Source organism: Xiphias gladius, chromosome 4 (genome assembly GCF_016859285.1).
Source record: "Xiphias gladius isolate SHS-SW01 ecotype Sanya breed wild chromosome 4, ASM1685928v1, whole genome shotgun sequence".
Taxonomy (NCBI): domain Eukaryota; kingdom Metazoa; phylum Chordata; class Actinopteri; order Istiophoriformes; family Xiphiidae; genus Xiphias; species Xiphias gladius.
In genome coordinates this window covers 13,662,357-13,681,105 of record NC_053403.1, presented here as the reverse complement: position 1 = coordinate 13,681,105, position 18,749 = coordinate 13,662,357, and the positions used below count along the sequence as shown (strand labels likewise).

The following is an 18,749-nucleotide window of genomic DNA, read 5'->3' as shown; positions in this document are numbered from 1 at the left end:
TTCTGTTGAAGCAGATTATGTGAATTTTTCATCTATTTATTTAGCTCTTAGAGGTGAACTCTTTGTGTCAGCCGCCTTTAAATGTCATTAATAACTGCTCATTGTGCTGTAGTTACCAGAATTATAACTGGATATAAATTAGGCCAGTTACAAATGTTGTATTATTCCATGAGTAATCAAAAACATGAAAATTACCGAATCCCATTCAGTTCAAAACACACTTGTAGAAAATTTGACTCTATGAATATCTTCTTTGTAATTATTGCCATTTCCTGATATTTTACACAATCCGCAGACATTTCAATTCACCACTGTATGTTGTCAGTCCTCTTTTATTTGCTTCTTCAAACACACATTGCCACACAGGAAAAACAACCCATACCAATCCACTAAAGAAAAGAGACAATCGACTGCTGTCTCCCACCTCCGGAGGATGCAGCATTACACCGAAACGCCACTGTGTCTTTGATTCCGCGCCGGTGTCTGCTGACTGAATTCACGACGCAGTAGCTGGTTGAAGGGGACCAAACCTCACAGAAACACCTGACTTGGTTCCGTTTGACCAGCCACAGCAAGGTGTGTTGCTTCAGCTGCAAGAGGCAGAGCAAGAGAGAGCAGGAGGAGGCATGCAGGGAGCAGGGGGAGAGGGAGGGCTACCGGGGCAGGGGACATAGAAGAAGAGGGAAATGAGAGAGGAGAAAGAGAGGAAATAGAAGGGGGGACATCGCAAGCAGTCGGGTCGTCATGTCCTCTTCAGCCTTACCTGTTGAAACACAGAGAGAGAAAAAGGATATCTTTAAAGGGTCAGTGTTGATACAACCTGCACAGTTACAACATACAAACGAGTGTCTCCATGTTACCAAGCAGAAAGTTCCTATTTAGAGGTTTGGGAACCCTGACAGCCAGTGACATCGCCCTGTTTCCTTCCAAACCCAGCCTACAGGAGCAAACCTCCGTCCTCAGTGACAGCACCGCATCTCTGCCCTCCCTCCCTTCTGCCTTTTTTGAGAGTCCTGTGGTTGCTATAATGGGTGACAGCTGTGGTCTGTCAATCCTCCTTGACTGTCAGCAGTTGGGGCAGGGCAGGAATTTTTCAAGAAGTCCCTGAGACCCGATCAGCGGCCCTGGGAGTATACGCTAACTGTACACGTGCCTGAGCTGAAGGAGAGGGAACAGGCCCTTCACCTGTTATGCCTTGCCACACACGCACACGCGCGCGCCCACAACATACACATGCTCATTAACCCTGACATCCCCCTCCCGACTCATAAAACAGACAAAGGCGCACTCATACAGTTGCACTAAATGTAAATGTAGCTCCGTCTTTCATGACGTGTGATTCACTTTTAAAAGTAAATGTTGAAAGAATAAACCATGAAAACTAAAATCAGAAATGTCTCTTCTCCCCACTGTGGTTGGTGTTCATGTCCCCTTGAAACCACACACTTCCTTACATTCCATAAGTGGTGTATTAATATGGGGATATAAGGAAGCATGTCCTCACAAGGGGCAACAACTGGATTCACCGCTCCTCGGGCACAAAGCACCCTTTCATAGTCACAGATGCTGAGTAGCGGGAACAACCGGCTTAACAATGGTTAACTGTGACAGAAAGAGGGAAGAGGGACGGGGCTAAAGAAACACGTGATGGCGGCTTCGATCTTCTGCGCCACAGACTCACAGGAAATTTAGAAGTATAGAACTTTTGTTTGATGTAAGGGGAAATTTCAAGTTTCATTTTTGTTCAGAGTGCGGCTTAGTTTCCTACTGTTGTCTGCTACTAGAGGCAGAAAGCAAGGCTTTCCAATCCTAAAAGAAAGATATTAAGAGCATTGTTTGACCCTGATAATAGTAATAGAAATTTTAAGATGAATGCTGCCAAATACCAGCTCATGCAGCTCTTTGATGGGTACTGCCAATGTGATGATGATGAACTGTGTTTAAATAACTCTAGAGGGCGAGGCAAATGCTGACTTCCAGCAGACAAAGGTCACAATCGGTGTTATTTCCTAAACATCATGCCATGCCAAGTCATGTTGATCCCATCAGCGGTGTAAAATTGTCCTTTATAAAACTGTATTAAGAACAGTATTAATAAAAATGAACTTTACAAAAGCTCAGACTTAAAATAAAACTGAGCCCGAATAGATTTATATGTTTTACTCACCTTCATTGAACTCTGTTGTGTCTCCTCTTGTGGTTTTCTTGTGGCCAGTAGCTGGAGTTGTGCTTCAGACCACAGTGGGTTCAGGCAGCCTCTCCTACACAGTTACTGTCTATCTAGTGTTGACTCCCTTGATAAATCTGACCGCTGCTGCGTCAAACCAAATGGCCATTAAGAAGGATCGCCCATCAAGTCACAAAATTTCCTGATTCTTTCCTGTATCACACCTCAGCTTCCCCTCACCTGACAGAGGTGTTGGGCTCTGCCAGAGCGTGTTGTGCTGTCGTAAAAATGAGAGAAAACACCTAACAGCTGGGTCGACACCTGATTTTACTCACACACTGCTGCAAATCAAGGAAACAGAATTTTAAAGGAAGCACAGGGACTTGGGTTCTTCAACATCTGAATCTACAGAAAACCTTGTCACTGAGAGATTTACCTACAAAACAATCACTTTCTGCTATCAGAGAACAGACAGAACCCATGGACCAACCTTACACCTAGTCCCTGAAGCTGCCTTTTCCACCCACCAAAGCCTAAACCCATCTCAACCTATCCCTCCACTTCCTGAGCTCCATTCCCCAACCTCACCCTGCTCCCCTCCTCTCTTCCCCTCAGCTCGCCTGCGACCAACCATCCTCCTCCGTATCTGGCCGGTGGATTGTGCCCACAACAGGCCTTGCAGATCGGCCTTTTCTATCCCGCCAGGAGCGCCCCCCTCCAAAGCGGCCTCCCACCTGTTGGTGTCCTTTAGAAGCCCGGGCCTCTCCTGCGCCTCCTGTCCGGCCCAATCAGGGCCCTGACAGGGGGGAGCCAGCCTGTGAAATCACACCTCTCAGCTGTTCACACTGGGCTCGAGACACCCTACACCCCTGCCTTTCCTCTGTTCAGCCCCCACCCCACCCTGCCTCTATTTTACACCGAATGTCAATGGCTCCTTTTTGGAGAAAAAAAAAGAAAAAGGGGGAAAGAGAGGGATACAGAGAAACAAGGAAGCAACTGCATGATGGGCGTGTTTTATTGGGTTTGGGGGTACAGTCAGAACAGCAGTTACAGCAGACCATGAGTCACAGCTGAAGCCAAGGTTGAGTTTCATCCCGGTTTTTCTTTCTGGGCTTCACTTTAGTTTCATTGTATCATTTACAGTATAGGAAAAAGTGATGCTCACTATTGTCAGGAGCATTTCGTAGCCTCTGAAAGCCATTTTCAAGCCAGTTTTATGTGAGGTAATGATGAATTCAGAGGATTTTATAAGTGGGGCAGCCACAGGACAAATCCATCCGCTTCTCGGTCCTCCAATTGTGGTAAACGATTTGAAAAATTCAAATGTAAACCTCTTTTAACGAGGCGCAGCCAACGACATGTGTGGAGTGTGAATAAGGGTGTTCTTGTGGCACCGAAAAACAAGCAATAAATTCTCCAGTGGCCACAAGGTGACCATCTGGCTGCCATGACACTTACAGAACAGCACTGAGTGTAATATGAGTTACTTTTGTTGGGGAGGGAAGAATCAAAAGGAAATGGTGAACCTGTACAAAATCTATTAACTAAAAGAGTCAGCTACCAAATTAAGTGTTCAACTTCTCCATCAGCAATCGTCAACTATGAAGCGAGTCAGAATATGACTTTTTTTCCCACTGAACTTGCTGTTAATACCTTCTAAGTGATTCTATGGAATCCGCATAATCCCTATATGAATAGGGGTTTTCAAGCATCTATGCGATCATGCAGTGAGCACCAGCACCGTAGAGGCAAATGGGCCGAGCTCAGAGGTTCATTTTCCTCTGCAGCAAGCAGAAGCCACTCCACTAAGGTCAACACCTGTGTTCTAAAATCAGCGCTGGGGTTGGGTGCGATAGGAACCCAGGCCTCATTCACAGAAAGCTCGAGCTCAGAGAGGGGGGCTTACATTGAAACCTAATGCTCTCGCTATTTTCGAGGCACTCGCCGTCCACAAATAGCAACCCCATCGCATCTTTGTAGCTCCCGTTTATCTCCGCCACAGGATGTTGTCTAAATTCGACAGTTGTTCAATATTTCCCATGGCCCACAGCCAGAGAGTATCACAAATGCAACATTTCCACTAATGTCAGCTATGCGTCAAGGCCTTGCCAGATATATTTGGGTGCTAGGAAGATTAGATGACTTTTGTTGTTGAGTGGATTTTCTTGGTGGCTTGCACCGGACACAATGGTTAAGACACAAATCATAATCCTGTTGTTCCTCTTAACGGGACAGCTGATCTCCGTCACATACTGGCTCACAGGCCCAGGATTTGCCAACACACAGATCAGCCTCATTTAATCATCTGTTTCTCTTTCATCATGTGTCATGCATCATGCAAAAGATCTCATCTTACCCTCTGATTTTTTTTAATCTGTCAACCCTTCCTCTGGTTTATTTATTTGAGTTCCAATCATCAGTCTGGTGCTCATTTACAGATTTGAAGTCCATAAAAAATGTAGCCTAAAAATTCTTATCTAATGTATGAGGGTTGGTTCAGCATAGGATTTCACTCCTTTTAAAGAACAATTAAGCCAAAATGTGAGGATGACAGCACAGGAGCTCAGTGGTGGGGCTGCATGTTATCTACAAACTGGGTCAACAAAGTTATTTTTAACCCGTGTTCAAATACCGGGGCCCCCGTTTGCTAATCACTTTGTTCCCCTCTGTCATACCCATCTGCCCCATTGCCAATGTCACAATACACTTTTCTTGGCAGAAGGAGATAATTTCCCTCGGGACGGCAGATAGAAGTTAGACTGACTAACCCCAGAGCAGTTTCTTCAACAGAGGATAGCATGGATTTCGACTGGTATAAATAAACTGGCATCTGATACCAGACCAGGTCCTGCACATGCACAGGATGGGACAACCTCGCAGATTAACCCCCGTACTTTGGAGGAAACTCCCTGCAGGAGGTGGAGAGTTAACCTTACAAATCCCTTTAAACGTGGTGCATTTTCATATTTTACAATGACAAAGATATGTTTCTAGGCTGGTCTGTGATAGTACGACTGCAAAATGTGCTGTAACATGCCGGAGAATGGGAGTATGTACACAAATGTAATGCAAGGTAGGTTTTAACACTCAATAAAATGTGTGACGGATACAACATAAGTCATAACAAACCACAGAGACGAGCAAAATATGCAGCATTCAGGAGAAAAAAATGACGATATGATGAAATTAAAAGCGCAAATTTGAATGTGGGAACGGTTAATAATGCTTCAACAACAAACCAAGAAATAAAAGTGAGCTGCTTGATCCCAACAAAGATAAAACAACAGATCTTTGTAGCATGTTGCTGAGTCATTACGCGGTCTGACATTAATGCCACTCTCTGTCCTTCCCTGGGCACACCAGTTGCCAGGGCTGAGGTTGACACAGCTGTTGCAGGGAGCCTGGTCCCGTGTGGTGAAGCAATGGAGCAGAAAGGCCAAAGGTCACCAGCATTTAGGCTAAAAGAGAGAACAGGTGATGGAGAGGTGAAGGCAACTCACTCCCGCGAATCACTGAAGGGGACAGAAAGATTTAGACGGATGCTTTGAGTCCAGGAAATTTAAGAATGAAGAACTGCAGCAACTAGAGATTTTAAGTAGATCTTATGGTAAAGAGCTTTTTTCCCCAAGGGACAAGTGATCGAAAAGAAAAAAAAAATTATCTGTTAAATCTCATTATGTCCAACCACAGTGGAGGGCCATGTAGTTAAACAAAAGGTGGTCACTTATGATTATTATGTTTCATCGCTGGTAATGTCGCATCCTAACTCCGATCTGTTGCTGAAGCCCCAAAAGGTGCTAAAACAGGAAACACATCCCTGTCTTTTCTCACCAATCAAACAATTAAGACATAAAAGGGATCTGGGCGTCACGCTGGGGCCCGAGTCCCCCTAAATGGCCCTGTTGTGACGGTCAGGCAGCCTCTGAGTGACCGGATGACAGGTGGATTGCAATGTCGTGGATCAGTGTACAGCAGAGTATGCGGGTCGAACCTGACTATACGTTTTTCTACATAAGTTGTGGTTGTTCCCGTGGAAGTCATGTCACGATCCAGCACAAGAGGATGTTTCAAGTGTCATAATAAATCAAGTTGGTTTTTTTTTTACATAGCTCTTGATTGCGATATCATTCTCAAAGGACTTCACAGGCCCATATTAGACAGGACACAAGGACAACTGCTTGTATTTAAAGTTATAGCATCATTTTAATGTACAGCACAGAGTGAGAGCATTTTATTTAAACACTGGTAGTTGGTTCATAAATGCCTTGCATCATGTGGGAAAATGAACTCTCTAGACGATAATTATATGCACAAAAAAAGGATCTTGCATAACCTCATAGTATCAATCAAATAAACTCAATACAGAAAATAGAACAACTGGATATTGACATCCAGGTAGAAAAGAATGGAAAGTAACTCACAGCACACACAAACCTGTTGATAAAATTACCTGTACATTAATAATGTAGCATAATATGGGTATATAAGTATGAATATGCATATAAGTAGCAAGGATTGTTTCAATTTTCAAAGTGCTAGTGACTCATTACTGTTGTTTGCCTATCAATTGCACTGCTGAGGAGAGTTCGAATAGTGTGTTAAACTGGAAATGTGAATGTTTCACTGTATCAGATCATTTAATGCTTTACATTACCAGTGAGTAATTTCCTAATAATTTCCTGGGAAGTCTCTTGGCAAGAACAATGTAATTTGATCATTTTAAGTTTTTTAATTAGTTAGTCGTGTTCATTTCAGTAATGGAAGGAGAATTTCAAAGGGTTGTTACTACTGATGCATTTTAGCACTGTCGCTGGTCAAGCTGGAACAAATTTCAACAACTTTAAATACTGTTGGCGAGTTTAACTTTGTAACAATGCATCAGATTCTAAGGGCTGATCATATGTTTTTTTTGTTTGAAAAATCATTTTCTAATAAACAGCTAAAACGGATATACTAAAGTAAATTACAAATACCTCAAAACTGTACTTAAGTACAGGACTTGAGTAAATGTCCTTAGTTACATTCTACCACCGGTTGGGTTTGGAAGCAGTTGTTGCTTTGCAGAGGAATTTCCTGGAGAGAGCCGCTCCATTTAAACCCAAGTAAATATTCATTAATAATTAAAGTATTATTTGAAGCTTAGCTTGACAAATTTCACATCTTTGCGTGTTCAGTTGACCTGATGTGGCCTGACTAAAAGACCTGCAATTAAGACTAGCATTTCATTTAGGGAAAGATTGCCACACAAACAGTCATTTTTCCCTACAGTAGTACCCAGTGGTAGTAGTTACACAGTCCTTTCCAGGGACCTTCCTATGAATTTACAGGACCCACACAATAAAGTATTCTTTACAACACTACATGGGCTCACTTACTGTATGCTACAAAGTACACACAATGGTAAAAGGTGCTGCATCAATACACACACACAGACTTGTATAAATATTTATATCATACATTATCAACATACAGTACATATTTCCGATACAGTTCTATAGGACAAAAACACCAGCTTTGCTCAGAACGTCAAAACTTTGCCATCACATTAAAATTTCTCCCTCTGGTGCTGTGTGGAACATATTTTCACATGATCCTTTACTGTTGCTCCTGGTGGAAGAATGAATGTGGAGCAGCCTATGGACGACCCGAGAGCCTGTGGGGGTCGTCAAGTCAGCTGCCCGACTCCCACCAAAAGGGAACGACAACTGCAGGAGAGCCAGCAGCAACAGCAGCAGCAGTCAGCAGCAGCGGTGACACCGAGATAAAACAGAGATGGGGTTTATGGCGGGCAGGGACCGGGGGCGGGGTCAGCTGAATCAGCCCCCCAGCTGAGGATGTTTAAAGCAAGAGTCAGCGGTGACCAACGGCGGTCTCTGTTCTGTTCAACTTGTCTGCTGGTTCAAATCTTCCTGCACTAAGTTTTCCAGATTTTCCCAAAGACAAGGAGAAATCCTGGAGGTTAAGGAATTCAACCATGGGCCATTTGTTAGACATTGGGAACACTATTATGTCTTATCATCTAATATGTAAAGTATTAACACTACTGTCTAAATTAAGACATAATTACCATTTCCATGGCTCAAGTCCATGTTTTCCACACCACTTTTACAGCTTTGCCAGGCTCATGACAAACAGCTTTTGTTGAGATCTGGAGAAGAGTTAGATGATTTTCGATTCAAATTTTACTGTGATTACACCATTTGCAGACAACCTTTGGTTGAAGTCCAACGGGTTGACTTTGTTACATGTCATCCCGAATCTCTCCCTCCTTATTTCCGTCAGCTCTCGGATGTGTGCAGTCTCATTAAGGCAAAAACCGCCCCTGTCTCTGGCCTCATTTTGCTCCTAATACTCTACGATAATGATCTAAGCTGAAGAGTCAGACACATTTCGAAGGTGAAACATGGTGCTAATTGGCATTTAAACTAACATGACTAGAGGCCTGTGTAATCGTGATTAGGCTCGATTACTGTATATCTTGTCATTTGATGATCCTGTTATTGTCTCCCTCTCTCTATTGCATGTCCTCGGTCAACTGTGCGGGCTCGGAGAAGACAATGGGCTGCTGTATGAAGCAGCCAGGGAGCAACTGTCACTAACTGATAGAGGTATAGTACATTAGTTATAAGCTTAATAAAATGAAAGCTGCCGTAATGATATACAACATTTACTTTTGATTGAATTCTCTACAGCAGCACTTTATTCATGAACTGTCACCCTCCTCCCCCATTCTGCTTTCCTCCCATGAAAGACCTTGTATAGTGATTGTAAAATAAATAATAACACAAGAGCAAGAAATTTTATACTGTATGTAAGTATATAGATTTTTGTGCTATATTCTCAAAAATGTGCCTGATTCAACCCCACACCCACCCAGCACTTCCTCTCGTCCTCTCCATCCCCCTCATGGGAGGTAACAGCTGTGGTGTCACCCCGAGTCACATGACATGGGCAGGTGGGAGAAACCTATGTGGGACATCCATCCCCCCTTTCTTCCCTCCTATTCTCTCGCTCTGAATGTCAAACCCCACACACACGGACACACGGACACACACACACACACACGCACATGCACACGATCCCGTCTTTTCAAGGGTGTGGCCATTTTGCATTGCATGGAATGTGCTCCGTGTTTGTAACATATACTGTACGTCTGATCTCCCACATTGATCAAATTCCACAGACAAAACTCTCTCTCGCTCCAGTCCCTGTAGCTGCCATGTCGCTGTCTCTCCCCGGAGACTGCCAGCTACTAGAGAGCTACTACAATGGCCCACCCCAAAAATCTCCAGCCTTACCGCTCTATAAATCTGACGCTATGAGAATTTTTATTTAACCCCAAGGTACATATTTCGTAATGAGGATAAAGACCCACTAACTCAGATACTTTCCTACTGCCCTCCAGTGGCACTACTGCTGCTGCTAAAAAAAAAAAAACTATATAAAGGCAGAATTTGACAGATATGTTGATCAGATATGTATCTATGGTTGATTTCAAACATGCCAACCAACTGGTGGTGAGCACGTTAATTCTCCTAGGAGAAAACATTTATTTTCAGCATAGGATTGACCTGCTCCGAAATGTTGGTGGAGCAAACATAAGGAGATTGACCTGCTCCGAAATGTTGGTGGAGCAAACATAAGGAGCTTCCTGTATATGAAGACAGCGAGTCAAAAAAGGAATAATGCTGTGATATACGCACTCTGTAGCAGAAATGACCTTTCAACATAGTTTTCATTATAATTGTCCAACTTTGCATGGACTCCTGGGCATTGTATTACTTAAAAACAAAGAAAAGTTCTGTTTTTTAAAAATATCGTATACATGAAGAGTGAAATGGTGAGAAGAATGGCAGGTTAATGCAGTGAGCAGTGTTATATCCGCCCTGCCCCAGTGCCTTTTTGCAAGGGACTGAATCTCCCTATTGCCCCATGACCGCTGCTCTATAATGACCTGTACCTTGCTGTGAGGGGGGCAACCAGAACTTATTCATCAACTAAGCAATATTTAATGTATATATATCTTATATGATGTTTGTATCAAATATAGCTATTTTTTTTAATTTGGTTTCACTCTCTCAGTGGGAACATTCTGTGCTGGCTAAGTTTCTGGGGGACGGTATATACGGACGGACAGCCCGGTGCGCGGAGCCATTGAGCTAATGATGACATTTTAAGGTTAGATTCCCCTGGTTACGGTAGTAGAGGAGATTTTTCTTTTGTTAGACGAACAGAATAAACATTACTTATAACCTGTAGACGCGGACTGGCGCCTTCATATTAAAGTAGCGGGTTCGTGTCTGCTGCAGTATGGCGACGGCGCTCTCCACCGCCAACTGAGCATTATTCTGGAAAACAGACAGAACAGAGGTTGGTACATGTAACGAAATTCAGCACCAACTGATAGTCAATTATCATGAGCTTCAACGGTTTAGCTTTTTTTTTTTGAGGTCCATTAGCCGTAATGAATAAAAAAACAACAACAGAGCCCTGCTGTTTACACTGCCTTAGGTTTAACTTCATTTTAAGGCTTCAATCGATGTGGCTTCAGGACAAACGTTTCAAGCTGCGCACTGACAGCCGGCTACACGTCCCTCGTTGACAGTGGAATATCTGTTCCCTCCGCAGGCGATGTTACCGACAGCCGGTCGTCTGTCCAAAGTGCTGCAGCTCACCCTGGCGGTCATCAAGCCGGACGCTGTAGCTCATCCCCTGATGTTAGAGGTCGGCACCGCCTCCCTGTTACCGTCCGCTCGACGTCTTCACACCGTGGCTAAGTGCTGCCATATAAACGTTTTGTAAACCCCCGGGCAGGCGTTTTGACTTTTCAGTAGGAGCGGGATTCATTTATCACGCAGCACCTGGAGCAAAGCTCCCGGTCAGGCCCGTATTGTCGCCCACTTTTCCTCTACAGTCCTCTGTTCTTTTTATGCTGTATTGCAAGGTGAAGAAAGAAAAAAAAAAGATCTTCTATCAGCTACCCCCCTTCTCAAAATAAACAGATGATCCTGCAGATACCCTGTAACAACCCTTTGTTACAAAATATGGACACAACACAAGCAAAACACACACAAACACTAACAGTCCACTAAACTTGATATTAACCATACTGCCCAGTTTTTTGACTGTGCACATTTTACGCCATTTAATTCAGTTCCACAATTTGACTTCACATACTGACATAGATTTAAACTTTGGAATGAAAGAGACCTTTGATTGCTAAACCAAGCGTCTTTATCTCTCCATTCATTCACACATTCGACAGAGTAATCCCAGCGAGTGGCCTGTTCCTCGATGCTGCCTAGCCTGCTCTGGTCTCATTTTTATTTAATCCAAACGGTAACTTAAGCTTCATTTGCTGGCTTGATAGATTGAGGAGACCCGAGGCCTCAAAGTCATGAAAGATGTGTCAATCAAAAAATATTTCAAAGTCTCAAAATTTCAGCTGTAAGGATCATCCCTCTTGCAGGTCTAACATTTGATATAATAATATGGAAATGCTGCCCATTTTTCCTTTTACCTTTGTGCCAGAACGCTGCACAGAGTTCCCTGCCTGTAGTTAAGACCCAGACATATTCAGATATACAGTCGTTTACTCAGTAACCTCAGCTCCAGTATGGCACCACAAGGTAAAACTTTTTTTTTTTTTTTTTTGCTCTCAGGCTCTTCACCAGAGAATCCTGGACAACAACTTTGTCATTGTTAGATGCAAAGACCTCATGTGGAGGAGACAGGACTCTGAGAGGTTTTACGCTGAACATTCAGGTGTGTATACAACTCATCTATGTCCAGTAGTATTAAAATTGACAAAGTTGTTGCTTTGATTCTACCGTAGTTTTAGCAGATATGTTTCATGGTTCATCCATCACTGTGTTGCTAGACGAGCCCCACTGAAACAGGGAAAAACAGTCGTTAGTCGTCGTAAGCGGGATCACTGAGAATGATTTCTGATGATTATGTTTCTGTCCAAGTCAGGCAGTGAAGTACGGTGTTTAAAATAGTTAAAGAATTACGAGTCATTTGGAGCTGAAAAATTATAGTAATTCCCCTTATTTTTTGTCTCAGGGCGATTCTTCTATCAAAGACTCGTTGAATTCATGTCAAGGTAAGCCTTACTTCACACTGACATCATACCCTGTTGGATAATTGCATGTGTAAAACTCCTGTTGCTTTTATGCCTTTGGATTTTTTTTTTTTTTTTTTTGCCCGATGTATTTGAAATGGATTAACGAGGAAAATTACCCAACCGCATCACTCAGTGGGCCGGCATGGAAAAAGCATGCCTCGGTTGACGGTGCTCCCATTTCGTGCTCAGCAAGTCACGGATAAATCATTCTTGGAAACTTCACAATGGGGGTTTCAATTATCAGCAGACTGCCGCGTTTAGCACGACCCCCCGGGGGCAGTTGTCTGAAAATTTCCAGGGAGCTGCTCACAATAGCTCCACATGAAGGGAAAACCCACCGGATTGCAAATGGTGATTGTGATCCCGTTTGTCATGTGTGTCTCGCCGCAGCAGTGAGTCAGGAGTTGCCACAGCAACCTCTCTCTGGCTGCTGGTAGTGTTATTGGAAAACGTGAGAAGCGTCTTCAGCATGTCAGTTCCGGTTGGCATCGTTTTGCTAAAACTGATAAACCGATATCTATGTATGCCAGATATGTATTTATAGCTGAGCTCTGTCCCCTGGAGGTTCTGGAGCGAATAGATCGGATTTGTATGAAGAGACAATTTCTGGCCCCTTGTTAAAGCCTAGAAAGCATCCAAATCTCTGTGTCCAAAAGCCACAGAAAAGCAGCGGTTATGGCTCTGCACTGACTGTGTAACATTAAACTTTGTTTTCATTACTCAAACTGCTGCTGATTTCTTTGCCACAGTGGTCCGATGCGTGCGTACATTTTAGCCAGAGAGGACGCCATACGTCACTGGAGAGAACTGATGGGACCCACCAAAGTGTTCCGAGCCAGGTACACCTCCCCTGCGTCCATCCGGGCCCAGTTTGGACTCACGGACACACGAAACACAACTCACGGCTCAGGTAGGAAATATGTAGCGTGTCAAGTACTAAAATAGGTACGACTCCTCAGTGCTTCATATCTAGGTTAATAGGTTCATGACATGTCCTACACCCCATGCATTATCACATGGGCTGTCAAATCACACACTGCAATTTCACCACATTTAACTTTGGCATAAAGTTGCTTTAACAGTGTAATTATAGGGCAGAAACACAAATAGTGATACATTTATACTTCATCCTTCAGGCAAAATATATTACAAACTGTGCTTCCAACAATAAGTTTCAGTTTTTTTATTATTATTATTTTTAGTTCACTAATGAACCAGAGAGTTTTCAAAATTGTCATCTTTTAAAATAATTCCTCCAGATTCGGTCGAGTCGGCACAAAGGGAAATCAGTTTCTTCTTCCCGGACTTCTGTGTGGAGGAGTGGATGGAGAAAGAAGAGCCATTGTTCAGATGTGGACAGATACAGTTTGACCATCAAAAACAGATCCACACCCTTTCAGCGCAAAGCTGACCCCAGAGCTGCCGTTACAGTCGCTGATCAACAACACACTGCGAGGTCAAAGACGCAAACATGAGGACTCCGCTACTGTTTATCCACTGCTCAGAGAAAAGCCGCCAGAGGTGATGCTACATGCCATACGTAATACTGTGAAACTGCATGTTTATTGTCCACCTTAGTTCCTCAAAGTGCCAGTATGTTCCTCCCATGTCTGTGTTGTTAAAACCTATCTTCCATGCCATGCGTAGTAATTTAAAATAAGGGCTGTAAATGTTTGGTTTTTTTTTTTTAATTTATTGTAATTAGAAAACAAAAGTGACTAGACAACACAATCAAACACTGTATTGTACAAAACAACACGATGGAGTAAGACAGTTCTTACGTTATCATCACACACTCCCGTCCGGGCTTCACTGTAAATAGTGCAATCGCCGCTGTCAGTTTCAGTTTCCTGAGCCACACAGACTGTAGCACAGCGGCAACTACCTGTTGTGTCTCAGTGTCAAATGCCGAAACTACACATGTATTCATTCTTAAAAGCATCTCAAGATTAAGATTCTAGTTCACTTGAGAGATTTGAATGTGCCAAATGATGGCTTCCTCTAAATGATTTTCAAACCAGGCTGTCTGCTGTGAAATAGTATGAATTCTTCATTTAATATTGGTCAGATACTGCATGAACTGTAAAATATCGTGTTTTGTATTTTCTCTTACCAAGCTGCAGTTTTAGGTGCCAGTTCCTTCAGTGTGTCAAAGTACAGGGAAACATTGCGGTAACAGGCACCAGGGAAATACATCTGACGGTATTAAATACAATACAGCCTAGATAAACACTTTTTTTAAGAAAATGAGCCATGTTTTCAATATGACAATCTAAATTTTAGAGTTCAGGATCCCAGACCAAAGTTGCGCGTCCTCTTGTGCTTCACCAGCCTTCAGCCACTTTTAAGTTTTCTCCACAAAAGTACGATCAGTTCATTCATTTCACAGTCATCATTTTTCTTTGGATTCTCTCAGTCTCCCCTGCGCTCAAGTGTTTTGTGTGGCCACCTGTTTTAGAGTTTCCACAGGTTTCATAACCTCGTAGGTGGTGAGGGACTTCTTCACCTTCCCGTTCTTATCCACCTGATGGATGCTCTGTGTCACTGTGATGGTCACCTGCTTGGTCGACATCCGATTGTCCTGCCATTTTGTCTGTTGAGTGTGAAGAATGAAAGATGAAACATAGTAAATCTACAATATTAACTCTAGTGTAAGGTTGGCAGATTGTGGCAGGAAAAAGGGGAGCATTTAAAAAACACCCAGTGAGAGACTTACAATCTCTTGAGTGTGTAGCGCACTTCGCCACTGCGCTGCGGTGCCAGACAAAGGCAAACCCTCGTCTTTGGGTGGAGACGGCGGTATTGCATGAGGGCTGCTGGGTTTCACATCATTCAGGCTGGCTTCAGACACGGCTGAGCAGACCTTCAGATACACCTGAGCAGGAGGAGGGAGGCTGTCCTCAAAGAAATCTGGAACTATGAACAAAAAAAAAACAACCTTAGATGAATCCTCCGGAGCGACTAAACTGCCGGAGTCTTGTCGACTGCAACCTACTGAACCTTGAACAAGTCAAAGCCCCTTTTTTTTTAACTGACTAAAAAGCACAGGGTGATCCATTCAATTAATGGACAAAACATGTAATTTCAGTCCCGGTACACACACCTGAAGTCTTTGCATTAATATATATATATATATATAAAACTGCCAACAGTGTAGTACCTGTTACGACTGCAGGTGTGTGGAGGATTTTCAAAGAACACATGGACACGCTTGGTTAACGTCCACACAGGTGCAGGAGGCTGGTGGGTGCTTGAGCTCGGATGCTTGTTAAAAATATTTTTACATGTAAAAGAAGCTGCGAATGAGGAAGGCATATCCAGACAGCATTCTAATTAAACCCAGTCAGGTAACAATAAAGCAAAATTGAATGTCAGAAGAACAAAACATTCAGGAGGCTGATGGACAATAAAAAGCAATCTAGGAAAAAGAGTTTTGTATCGACTACATGAATGAAAGGCGGCGGGTTATGATATTGACCCATAATATTAATAATAATGACAAGATTAGAGAGAACTATGTTAGAGATTATTCATATAACCTAAAATCTGGAATTTGTAGTAATTCGGGTGCTATTTGGTGATTCAGTAAATAAAAAAAAAAAGCTGAAAGAAATCTGACCTCAGAACAAATGCTTCTTCTTTCAAATACTTGGACAGCTTAATTCTTAATTATAAACTTGCAGTGGGAGACAGCTGCATGTTTATGTGTGTACTGAGCGTTTATTCATTAATATGGTTGCCTTGAATATTTTTCTTTCAAAATAACAAAAAAAAAAAGAAAAAAAGGTGCAATCCAGTCCGATCAATATAACGTTTATCACACCATTTATGATTTATTAGGTGTAGAAGTGGATCATTTGTAAATCAACCAGCATTAGTCACAGGTCGGAGCATACAGACAGCTTCTAGATGCATTACTGCTGCCACCGAGCTAATCGGACCACAGAGTGGAGCAGTGACGTGTGATCAGTTACAGAAAACACTCCGAAGCGTTGTTGGACGTGCACATCAAGTGTGTTTTGAGTGTACCGGCTGCTGGCATTTCACCGATGTAGAGAGCATATTATGTATCTCCTCATCGATACTGGAACAGAACAAACACAAGCAGAGTGTAGACTTTTTAAAGCAAATTCTGCCTCATCATGTTAGAAAAAAAAAAAAAACCACTGGCATATCTAATCAGATTTACGTGTAAGTTACCATATCATGGAACCACTATTTGATAAAATCTTTGTGGTTACCAGCTGCTGATTAATTCGGCCAGTTCTGGATCTGTTTATCTCCTCAGAGAGGTGCCTAACCGAATTTGCCTTCACAATTACATCAAGGCTCCTCTCCCCGCATTCACTCACAGCTGTATCTGTTGCCATGAGAGCCGAGTCCCTGTATGAGCACGCTGGCTTTTGATGTGATCTATTATGCCCATTTACTGATTCATCTCCTCCTGGCTTCAAAGAAGACGCACCCACAATCCAGTGGAAAAGACACATTAACGCACAACAAAAGAATTATAGTCAGATCCATCTGCTCCTGAGCCGTGTGCAGAGGCACAAGTGACTAACTGCACACTGGAAAAACAAAGGTTTCCAGAGATGACGTTTTGTCGATCACACGTCCTTATGTCATACTCAGTCCTTAGCAAGAAAGAGCATGAGGGTCACAACAGGCATTTTTTCATCTTCCCTTCAATTTTCCTTGTGCGTAATGGTTTCTTTTCTGAATGGCCCTGGCAAAACCTCGAGCGGTGTTCAATGTGAAAAGGGAAAAAACGTTTTTACACACACAACGGGATTTGTCCTACAGGGAAAAGCAGATAGACTCACACACACTGTATAGGTGCCACCCTTCACTTTGTTGTTCAGTGTGAGGCAAGGCCCACTCACTGCTGATCCAATCAAATCACTTACAGCAGTATGACTCTAAGCCTGAACTCCCCTAGCCCGGTGTGAATAATGGCAAATATTAAAACGGTCCCACTGATCAAAAAACTTGTTTTGCTCATCATGTAGCAGTTAAAAATGATGAATGTATATTTGGGGCAAAGACGCGTAAATGAAAATACAGTAGACTTTTACCGTATGTATTTAACAATAAAAGGAACCTTCAAATAACATCAGGATGCAAGAGATGAAAGCAAACATATGCTAGAGAAATTTAAAAATGGAAAAATAACATTGGAATTGCAAATATACTGTATTCAGTGGTGGTAATCTAATTAAGTACTAATATATGCAAACACAAATGTATTATTCATCTGTTTAGCAGTTAAATTACTGCCTGTCCCTGGTAGGATATCAGTTAAGTATTCATTCACCCATCCACTCAACTGTAATTCATTCTTCTTACCGGGGCTGATTGTTTTCTCAGAAGAGAAGCTTGCCTCAGAGTTCTCAGAGGGGATGCTCTGGATGGATGACAGGGGGATATCGGAGTCTGTGCTGGTCAGCCATGTCGACTCTGTCTCTTTAGTCCAGCTTTCCAGATAGCGAGGCTCCAGAGCGTCAATCCTGCTCCCCCCACAGCCCATCGCTCTCTCTGCCTCAGGGCTCCTTCGCTTCCCGGCTGGACTTTTCTTCAGAGCAGAAAAAGAAAAACAGATCTACACTGGATTTCAATTTCATCTTTGAAAGTTGTGAAACTGAGTATAGAAGTAACTAGGGAAGTTTCCTTTTAATCTTCCAATAACATACACTGCTAAATGAAATAAATAATACATATTATACATACGTATGTATATATATACACATACACACACACACACACACACACACACACACACACACACACACACACACATATATATATATATATATATATATATATATATATATATATGTGTGTGTGTATATATATATATATATATATATATATTACACTGGGAAAAACACTGAGGAATGGGAGCCATCTTTTACAAGTGTGCCGAGTTAACCTCATGAAAACAAAATGATGAAAAATAAATAAATAAAACCAATAAACAAACAAAATGTCACAATAAAACAATTACAGTCATAGATAAAATGCGGTAAGATAATAAAAAAAGAAAAAAAAAATATAATAATATAGTAAAGTAACTGATCATAGTAAGAGTAAAAACATCAAAATTAATAATTTTTTTTTTTTTTTTAACTCTTTGGAATTAGGAACGATTAAATTAGAGCTACAACCAGGAAAATGATGGATTGAAAGAAACTTAATTCTCAACTATTTTGACAGCCGATTGATCATTTAAGTCATTTTCAAGCCAAAATAACAAACATGAGCTAGTTCCAGCCTCTCAGGTGTGAGGATTTGCTGCTTTTTGTCTCAAGTCTCAAAGTAGAATAACTTTTGGGGTTTGGGGTTTCGGACTTCTGGGTGTAAAAAACAAGCAATTTGAAATTTGATAGGACAGTTTTTTAGCCATTTTTTAAGCATTTTTTTTTTATTCATCTATTTCTTACCATTTCCTGACATTTA

At 42.2% G+C, this 18,749-nt stretch overlaps 2 protein-coding genes across 4 annotated transcripts; one reads left to right on the top strand and one right to left on the bottom strand.

The window, feature by feature from the left end:
- The first annotated feature begins 10,266 nt into the window (after nt 1-10,266).
- nme6 (NME/NM23 nucleoside diphosphate kinase 6) lies at nt 10,267-15,227 on the top strand. Of its 3 annotated transcripts, XM_040125967.1 has the most exons (7): nt 10,267-10,345; nt 10,427-10,537; nt 10,796-10,891; nt 11,830-11,932; nt 12,233-12,272; nt 13,043-13,203; nt 13,553-15,227. In XM_040125967.1, exons 3-7 carry the CDS (start codon nt 10,799-10,801, stop codon nt 13,702-13,704), a joined length of 549 nt encoding a protein of 182 aa, XP_039981901.1. In that variant the 5' UTR covers nt 10,267-10,345; nt 10,427-10,537; nt 10,796-10,798; the 3' UTR covers nt 13,705-15,227. The 3 variants fall into 3 exon arrangements, with proteins under 3 accessions (XP_039981901.1, XP_039981899.1, XP_039981902.1); XM_040125965.1 differs by having other exon boundaries at nt 10,274-10,537; XM_040125968.1 differs by lacking the exons at nt 10,267-10,345; nt 10,427-10,537; nt 10,796-10,891 and adding an exon at nt 10,936-11,111.
- baalcb (BAALC binder of MAP3K1 and KLF4 b) lies at nt 13,970-17,846 on the bottom strand. The gene is made up of 3 exons (XM_040125969.1): nt 17,640-17,846; nt 15,010-15,209; nt 13,970-14,886 (listed from the first exon to the last, which is right to left on the bottom strand). The coding sequence occupies exons 1-3, from the start codon at nt 17,818-17,820 to the stop codon at nt 14,722-14,724; spliced, it is 546 nt and encodes a 181-aa protein (XP_039981903.1). The 5' UTR covers nt 17,821-17,846; the 3' UTR covers nt 13,970-14,721.
- Between the last annotated feature and the right edge of the window lie 903 nt (nt 17,847-18,749).